Source organism: Vigna unguiculata, chromosome 5, assembly GCF_037176805.1.
Source record: "Vigna unguiculata cultivar grain cowpea cultivar isolate G323 ecotype 2 chromosome 5, ASM3717680v1, whole genome shotgun sequence".
In the NCBI taxonomy this organism is placed as follows: Eukaryota; Viridiplantae; Streptophyta; class Magnoliopsida; order Fabales; family Fabaceae; genus Vigna; species Vigna unguiculata.
The window spans coordinates 51,110,060-51,119,737 of record NC_140796.1 but is presented as its reverse complement, the minus strand read 5'-3'; the positions used below and the strand labels follow the sequence as shown (position 1 = coordinate 51,119,737).

The 9,678-nt window shown below is 29.7% G+C and overlaps 1 protein-coding gene across 2 annotated transcripts; it reads right to left on the bottom strand.

The window, feature by feature from the left end:
• Positions 1-1,839: 1,839 nt before the first annotated feature.
• Positions 1,840-5,857, bottom strand: LOC114185950 (GATA transcription factor 11-like). 2 transcript variants are annotated; one of them, XM_085674079.1, is made up of 3 exons: positions 5,582-5,857; positions 4,928-5,183; positions 1,840-2,651 (listed from the first exon to the last, which is right to left on the bottom strand). In XM_085674079.1, the coding sequence occupies exons 2-3, from the start codon at positions 5,156-5,158 to the stop codon at positions 1,953-1,955; spliced, it is 930 nt and encodes a 309-aa protein (XP_085530205.1). In that variant the 5' UTR covers positions 5,159-5,183; positions 5,582-5,857; the 3' UTR covers positions 1,840-1,952. The 2 variants fall into 2 exon arrangements, with proteins under 2 accessions (XP_085530205.1, XP_027929728.1); XM_028073927.2 differs by having other exon boundaries at positions 4,928-5,170; positions 5,582-5,837.
• Between the last annotated feature and the right edge of the window lie 3,821 nt (positions 5,858-9,678).

Here is a 9,678-nt window from a genome sequence, read left to right as displayed (position 1 = left end):
GTATTAAAGTGTAGAGTTAGATTGGTACTTGGTTGGTAATTAGGTATTAGGGAGTGGGAATGAAATGGGATAATGGACAAAAACACGTACACACGAACTCACTCTGTCCTTAATTAAGACAACGTAGGACCACTATTATTCATGTCCATTAACTATTTCAAATGGAGCATGTACCAACACGGCAGCACCAGCAGGAGCAGCAACAGATTCAACATATTAACTTTTGCCCTCTAGTATTTTATCTCTTACTCCCTTTTCATTGAATCATTATTACCATACCATACTTTCACTTTTCGAATTTCAATTACTCTTCCCTCCCTTCATTTGAAGTGAAACAATTAAGAATGTGTCTTCAAATCTTAAGGATAGAAATATATTTATTCAATTAAAAATTATACACAGCACTTTGATGATGGCAAGCTAGATTGAATTTTGGTATGTTGTTGAGTGAAAAGGAACAACATAACAACTCCTTAATATAAACAACACAAGAAAGGAGGACGTCACAACATTTTGTGAAAAAACAGAAAAAGACATTCTCAAACTGATTTTTTTTTTTTTCTTTGTCTGATGTAGTCTTTTCATAGTCATTGGGTGATAGATTAATCCTTCATTATGTTATTTAAAGCAATTTAAAGGAGGTGTAATTCATAAATAGATGTGCAGAGGTGTGCAGCTATTTAAACCTACCACAACCCAACAAAAAAATAATACTAACATGTTATTTTTGTGTGTTGGTGCAGAGATTTTTTTGGTTTTTCGGGTTTTAGAGATCATATGGTTTGGATGTAATGTTGAATAAAAAAAAACATGTTTAAATATATGGGCTTTCTCTGAAATAGTAAAGCCCTTGTGATCCATAAGATAAGTGCATTCTTGGGCCTCAACAATTAGGACCTACTCTCACAGATATAATAAAAAAAAATAGTTTTGCTATTTTGTAAGAAAGTAAAACAATAACATAAACTTTAGACCAATAAAGTTGAAGATTTGGAAAAAATAGATATGGTTATGAAAAATTATTATTTTTTTAGAATGAAATGACATCATTTAGCATTATCAAGTTAAAAATTCATCCAAATATAGGTCCTTCCCCTAAGAGAGGTTTTAAGGCATTATGATAGGTCTGAACTTGGTTACTGTCATTCAATGCAATGTAAGGTTATACATCAAAGGTCAACCAAGGAATAATGGTTCGATTAAAAAAAAAATAGAGGACACTTAAATGGATTCTACGGAAATGTTTAGATCATAATCAAATGCAAATTTCAAAATGCCCTGTAAAATCACAACTAGGAAAAAAAGTATAAAACAATTAAGAACGATAATGACCTTTAAAAAAATTAGGCCAGCCCACACCGACCATTGGACTTTAGAATGGGCCAGCCCTTTGAACAATGCTGCTAGAAACAAATTTCACTAGCCTGTTATGAAGGGCAAGTGACCAAGCCATTTTGAAACTGACTGGAAAAACATTAATCTAGTTTGCAAGTCTTCTGACATAAAAAAAAGTGACACATGTGCTTTCTTTAAAATGTTGTGCCATGTTATGAGGCATGTGGCATTATTGTCCTTGCCTCAGTTTAATCCTTGACTTTATGTTGTGGTAGCACATGCATCAGCAATGGCAAAGATTCTTGCACCTACTTTGTAACTCTTTACCCCACAGCCATGCATGGCATCCAGTTAGAAAATCGCTGGCTGCTTCATCAACCACCACAATGAAAACTACATTATACCATTCTCAACCTCTCAAGCTTCCAACACCATGTTCTCCGAATTTCTCGCGAAGCACTAACCTGCTACTACCTTTTATTTTCACCAATCAATTTACATTAATTAAACAAATGAAGCTAAGCAATATAACATTAGACTATAATGAAAACAACAAACAAGGAGGATCCTGTTCAGGACTACGTTTCTTCCTCAGTATAATCAATCCAACATAAAATTTATCCTACAGAATTTCCATGGAGATTTGATGAAGCAAACACAGAACCCTCAACACCCTCCTGCACTTTGCTTCTCATCTCCACGACCTTCTTGTGACAGTTTGAGTGCAATGATGCAACAAAAGTTGGACTAGCTGCCGGCCGGTATTCGGGAAAGAGGCGGCCGGACCTGTACCGAACACCGCAAGCATTGCAAAGTGTTTTGGGACCCATAGGTCCCTCTCTCCATTGTGGGGTCTTTGTCACCTCACAATGCATGCATTTCCTTGGGGGATCTGACACCAGATGTGAGGATCTCATCATCTCAACATCTTCCGATAGCAGGGACAAATCCTTTTTCTTGTGGCTTTTTACTTTGTTAGACATATTCCCAACAACATTTGCTCCAAAATCTGATTCAGAACCTGATGCCCTCTGCTGTTTTTGCAAAGCCTGGACGAAAGGAATGGAAAATAGAGGACTGAAGCTTGATCGGCGCTGCCGTTTACTTCGAGCACGCTTTACCGGAATGACAGGTCGATCAAAGCTCAAATTCTCAACAGAGGAAGAACTGCTGCTTTCAAAAACTGAAACTGGGCTGTAGGTTCGGAATTGATGCAAATCTTTTCCATTGAAAGTGACATTCTTGAGGGGAATGGTTTTTCCATATGTTGGTCCAGGAGCCTTTGCCAGCTGTTTGATTGGGGAAATCCCATTACACTGCAAGGCCAAACAATCATCAAACCAACAACAATAAAAAAGAACAAGAATCGGATGCAACATCAGTGGATTTCATTATTTGAATAAACAAGTGAGAGGATTGCATTTCATTTCATCCAACATTTACATTTATACTCCACAAATCTAATCAAATGAAAGGACTGCTACTGTTCTAAAATTGATACTCATAGTAATCAATTACCATATGCTTACATCATCATTCCAGGGTCCAACACGAAAAGACACACATATTACTCAAACTACTAGCATTTTTTTTACAATTTCAATTTGCAATACCATGTGGTAGTCTTGTCTCTTAAGAAAGTGTGATTGCAGACATTGTAAATCATTTTCTATTCCATCGCCATAAAACAGTATTATACACATACACATACACAAACGAGAACTCAGTAATCATCCCCAGCCATCCAATACAACCATGTCAAAGGAGTTTCTTTGCTTTAGCCATGGAGACGGAAATAGCTTTGGGCAAGGGATCTGATATTTAGAACTGTACCCCACCACTTACCAAATACAAGAACACAAGACATGCATTCTTTTAATCATCCACCTAAACACTCATTCACCATTCAAAATAACTAAACACTCACAAGTTCCAAGCTTTGTTACCAGAACTCAATCACTTTATGGGAGCAACACCGGAGATAATATTGGCATGAGTTCTAAGGTGCTGTTGAGATTTAAGATTTATTCACCGGTACATTTAAAAATATCAACTTAGCGTGCAAATTAATTATAAAGAAGTTCATGTTATTACATCTCTTTCAAACATTTTATCACAAAATTAACTGAAGTAATTCTAACCATGTCTAATTTCTTAAATTATCTTATAGGATCAGTTTTCCTATTTCCTCCTTATCTTCTAAGTTACTTATCATGATTTGTTCCGATAGTAAGTTAGCGGGATTCTGGTTATAGACACAAGGATTAGTGCTCTAGGTTTCATGAATACATCTTTGTCAATATCAATTTAGTGTCTAAAACTCTTTTACTAATCAGATGACTCATTTTCTGGCCAATCTTCTTCACTTTTTCTCACTTTCTCCCTCTTTTGTCTTTCTCTAAACCTTCTAATGCCATCCAAAAATGTATAGCAAGAGAGGGAGTTTCTGTAGCTTGAATGGGAGAGGAAGGTTATAAGCATCATGCTTCCAACCTTAATCCTCACATTGTCACACAACCATGAAGTTCCAACTTCAGGTCCATAAACGCTGAGCACTACAAACAGAATAATAGTAACAGCTCGAGACCATTTTGAATCGGTAGTAGATAAAATGTAGAAATTTTTGCCGCAAATTTGTTGACTACATTTTTTATTATTATATCCTGTTACTGCAAAGACTGAGAAAATGAGATTGGCAACATAGTTTCGAGAATTCAGACTACTTCTACTCTTTACTTGGGGAAACAGATCATTAGTACACAATAAAGCATGTGGCGTGCAATTAAAGTCGGTCAATAATCCTGCTATTAAGTAAATGCACCTAACCCCTGTATCTTGAACCTTAATACACTAATTGTCCAATTCTTCTACGTAATGTACACTGGTACTGGAAGGCTCCTCACTACATGAAGGTATGGGGGAGGACCCATTGCACATGCAAAGAGGCTGTTTGGGGATTTGAGTCCATGACCATCCTGTCGTCAAGGCACAACTTCACAATTGTGCCAGGGTTTGCCCTCTTTGCTAAATTCTCCAAGATTATAACAAATTCATCACAAATATATTCTCTTACCCAATGAGTATTTTAATTACCAATAATTTTGTTTTGCCAATCTGATAAATTCCTAGACAACATTTTAGGAATAACAACTGTAAAACTCATAGTTGTCAAAGTAACAGAATTAACATCTCCTATCAAAGGTTTGTGATGAAAGTTCAGCAAGAACATTTCATTCAGAAAGTATAGATAACATGAAACAAACCAGTCATTCCGGCAACCGAACTAAACGACCTAGATCAACAAAATTTCTCCTTTAGCTACATTTATGTGGTTTTGGTTTCACATAACTAAAACATCCACACAGTTAATTCATCAAATATAAGTGCGATTTCACATAACAAAAACATCCACAAAGTCAATTCATCAAATATAAGTGCAGTGCAAGGATGGTTCAGCATGACTTTCCATGTACATAACTAACAGGGTATGGACAATTATGGTCTCAAAAAAAGTCTGCAATAAGAAGTTGAGTAGGTTAAAGATATCACAATCAACATTCCTACACACCATAACTGTAGACAGGATACTCACAGAAACAGAGAACTCCGTCCCAAATTGAGGGTTTTCAGTTTGTGGTTTGGCACACAGCCCATTTGATGATGCTGAAAAAACCTCAGAATGTTGGTCTTCAAGACATTTAAATTGAGAATCCCAGTCATCTTCTACTTCTTCCAGTGGGAAATCAAAAAAGCCCACGACATCATCAAAAATATCATCTGACAGACCGTTGAAGTTATTGTCGAAAAACCAAGAGTCCTTCATGTTAGCAATATCCTGTTCCGAAACACTACAGTACATAAGAAACAGCAAACACACACATTGTCATTCCGTGCTTGCACACAACAAAAGACATTTGAAAAATAAACAACGCAAACCACCTATCATTAGTTAAACATCACCAAAAAAACTAGAATTTATGCATGTTCTCTGGTGTAATTTGGATAACAAGGTAATTAACTGAGAGGATGTGCCTTGTAAAATATTCACACAGAAAAAAAGCCCAGCTAAAAACAGTAAAACACCAGTCTTTCACAATTCTTCAAATTTAGAAAGAAAAAAACAAAATCGAAAACATAAAGAGAAAATGCGTGCAATATCTGATGTTAAAAGGGAAAAATAAGAGATAAACCGAGGGAGAAAAAAATTGACAAAAAAAAAAAAGAAAAAAGGGAGAGCTTGAAAGACCTCAGACATGGGTTGGGTGGAGTGAGAAAATGGAGCACATTGTAGTAATTTGGGAACGAAGAGAGAGAAAAAAAGAGAAGAAATTTGAGGATTAATTAGAGACAACACATAAGAAGATCTTGAGGAATGAGAATCTCTGTGTCTGAATTTGGTAAATTAGGTTTTATTTTCCTGCGCCACTAACGCTACTACCATGCGGAAACCCTCATCCTTCTCTCGTGACTTCAATCAATATTTCCCTTTCCATGATAGTATTCCATCTATTTCATACCAAATTTTTATTTATTATATTTATTTAATTCTCCTTTATTAAAACCCTTTCTCATTGTTCGCACAAGTAATTATTATGGTTTTATACGCTTCCAAAAGTTAGAGTTATAAAAACAATATCCAATATCTAACGTTTATCATCATTCACTGATAATTTATCAGATTTCTGCTTTTTGTTTTGCATTCTTAACGTTAAAACGCGTTATTGTCATGCTAAACCTTTAGGAACATTGCTCGAGAGAAACCGAACACAAATTCTTCAAAAAAAAAGTTTCAATTCAAGTATATATAAAAATACCCCCTTAAAGGAAAAACATAAGAATAATCCGTTTTATTTTAATTATTACATAATGTGTGGATATTTTATACTATATTATGAAAATATTTTTCTGAAAGGGCAATTCAACAATCCCTTATAAAAAATCTTTTTTAATTGTGCTATTATGAAGGTAGAAAATTTGGGGTTTTTTTTTTCTTAATGAATGAATGGTAGTTAATAAAATTGTAGGTGAAGAAAACCGTGGGAAGTAGGAAAAACATAAAGAAGGGTTGGTCAAATGTAGTGGTAAGAGTGATGGAGGAGCATGAGATATGGATCTAAAAGCATTTGTTTAAAGAAAAAATAGGTGGATCTCAAACAAATTATTATTTCTTTAAAAAAAATCATTGTATCGTTCCAGATTTAATATAATGATTTATTTGTAAAAGAAAAATACAAAAATTCATGCAGATCACCGACAAAACTGAGCGAATATTATACAACTATTTTTATCTTATTTTCATAATTCAAAATATGAGTACAGCACGTTTAACTTTATATTACTTCGGATATTGATGTAAGAATAAATCTCGTTTGTAGAACTTTGAAACTTTCTTTTTTAAGTTTTGTAAGAAATTATTTTGTAAGAATTGAGTTAAAACGTAATATTATCTAGTTATACATTATTATGTATCATAATAATTACTTTAAAAGGTATATTAAATTTATTTTTAATTAATTAATAGCATATTACGTTGATAATATATGAAGATTAGGTTCTCGTTGTGATGTAGATTTTTATTTCTTTTGTATCGCATGAATAAGTTGATAGATTTAAAAACTATAGTATAATTTATCATTATTTTTATTCAAATAATAATGCATAATTTTTTAGTGTTAAATTGTTTATTAAACATATGTAATAAATTTTAAAATATTTGTTTGTGCAGTATTTAAATATAATGTTCAAGATATAATGTCCAACTTTTGATTAATTAGAAATTAGTTAGAGTAGACTGATTTACGTAATATTTGTAGATTAATAAGTTTATAGATCTATAGTCTAGTTCACATAAATAAAAATAAAAAAAATAGAAAGTTAGTTATAATTTGTTAGTCCCAAATTTGAGAATAGTGTACAAACAATGACTATTATAAAAAAAAAAAAACTAAAAGACAAATGATTTATTATTTATTATTAAGTAAATAAAGAAGTATACCATCAAAAATATATATCGAAGTGGATGGTGTAATAAAATCTAGATTTATATTTATAAGTATATTATATTAATGAAATAAGGAATGGAAATATTTAGCCATATTCAATATACAAATAATATTATATAATAATAGAGTATTACAAAAAATAATTTGGGTAGTAGAACTAGACAAGTCAACCCTCACTTTGTATATATTTTTTCTTAAAAGTAAACGCATAAAAGATTACTTACTTAAAATCAATAATAATTAATATTAAGGGTTACATTTTTTTAACTATTTGTATATATTGTTAATCTTTTCTATTTTTGTGTTTTTATATTTATTAAGCAACTTTTTAGTCTTTATTATATAAAAAATGTTCTGTAAATATGGAAAATGTTTTTATTATATAATTGTATCTATGATTTCATAGATATAAATTAAAATATGTTATAACTATTTTTTATATGAATTTAATTATATATTTTATATTTCATAAAAACTTAAATGTTCCTATTATATGATTATAATATAATAAAAATTAAATAAAAAAGGTTATTTTTACCTATATAGTCTTTTATATTTTTAATTCAAACTTTTGGTAATATTTTTAACAAACTTTTTTATAAGAATTAATTTTTAATTATATTTTATATTTTTATTATAAAAAAGTTGACAAACATGATTTCACATATTTTATTAATTTTAGTTATCTAATACATTTTGATAAATTGAGTTTTTATTCAATTTTATTTATTGTTTAAAATGATTTTGCATTGTATGAGATGAATTTGTCATTATTTCTCTTATTATTTCTAACTCATTGATCAACTTGCATCTTTCCTCTTCAATATCTTTTAACCCGTATATCAACTATTTTTTAAATAAGAAATAATCGAGTTGACTAATAAGTGGAAGAAAATTGAAAAAGAATGAAATAGAGCTGTTGAATAAATTAGAGAAAAAAAAAAGATATAGAAGTAATGATAGTTTCATCTCTAACTAAACTCAAATGACAGGTAGTTAGAAGAAATAAAGGGTATTCTTAAAATTCAACATAAAAAACTTAATCCAGACTTAATAAAAAATAATCAAATTTACATATTAAATAATTTATTAAAATAAAGTATAAATACAATAAATCCTGAAAATAGTTTAATTTTAAATGCTAATTTTTTATTAATGATCATAAAAAAATTCTTTTCAAATATTTTCCCCTTTCCTCTATTTACATAAGAGAAAAATGAGAGGGGTAATTGTGTTATTTGATATTCATTATTTATTTATGTACATTTATATTTTCGTTGTTGGAAATAGAAGCTTTTATTTATATTGACTCTCATTGGAGAATGAAATAATAATTGATGGTACTAATTTGGATGTGTTGGGGCATCATGTTTTGAAAGATCAAAAATAGAGATGCAACTCTGTTTAAGTCTTTTGCAAATATATTAACTTCAACGAGAAAAAAAAAAATCTTAATAGAGTTTGGTATGCTTTATTTTTACTTTTTCCCTTAAATTAAAACGAGTCAAACATTCATAAATAAAATCTGTTAAAATAATAAGTAACTTGTTTTGTTAGGGTTTCTCAAAGATAATACTTAATAGGATTTTACCTAACTTCAAATCTAGTTCCCGCGTACTTCAAAGCTAATCTGCATTTTTTTTATATTTTATTCTGCCTATAGTTTATTATTACTTAATTTTCTTAAAAATAAATAATTTAATGTTTTATTAAGTGGTTTCTTCTTCAATGCTTTTAGTTATTTTGTTTTGTAATGTCTGAATGTAATTATTTTATATTTTACAAAATATTTGTAAAAAGTAATATAAAGTGATTTCGCAGATAGTAAAATAATATATATATATATATATATATATATATGAATTTTCTTGCTTGAAAAAAATTTGTTATTAATAATCAATTTTAATAATAAAAAATTATTAATCACTATAATCGATTTTATATATTAATTTATAAAATAAAAAATTATTAATTACTAAAATAATTATTATTATAAATAAAAAATAATAATCGAAACGTAAATTTTAATCAGAAAGTTTTGACTATAAATGGTCATTAAACATCATAAGAAAATAATTTTTAAATTAGTGTTTAATTAGTGATAAATTTAACGAGTAATTACAATTTTTATTTATAATAGTTATTGTTTTAATTATTATTGATTTTTTATTTTATAAATTAGTATCTCAATTAATGATGGCTAACAATTTTTTATTATTTAAAAGTTTTCTTAGGTTTTTTCAATTTTATTTTTTAAATATATTTTTTAATTAAAATAATTATTTTATCAATTTTATTTTTTAAGCGATTATATTTTTAAATTTAATCATTCTTTTATTTA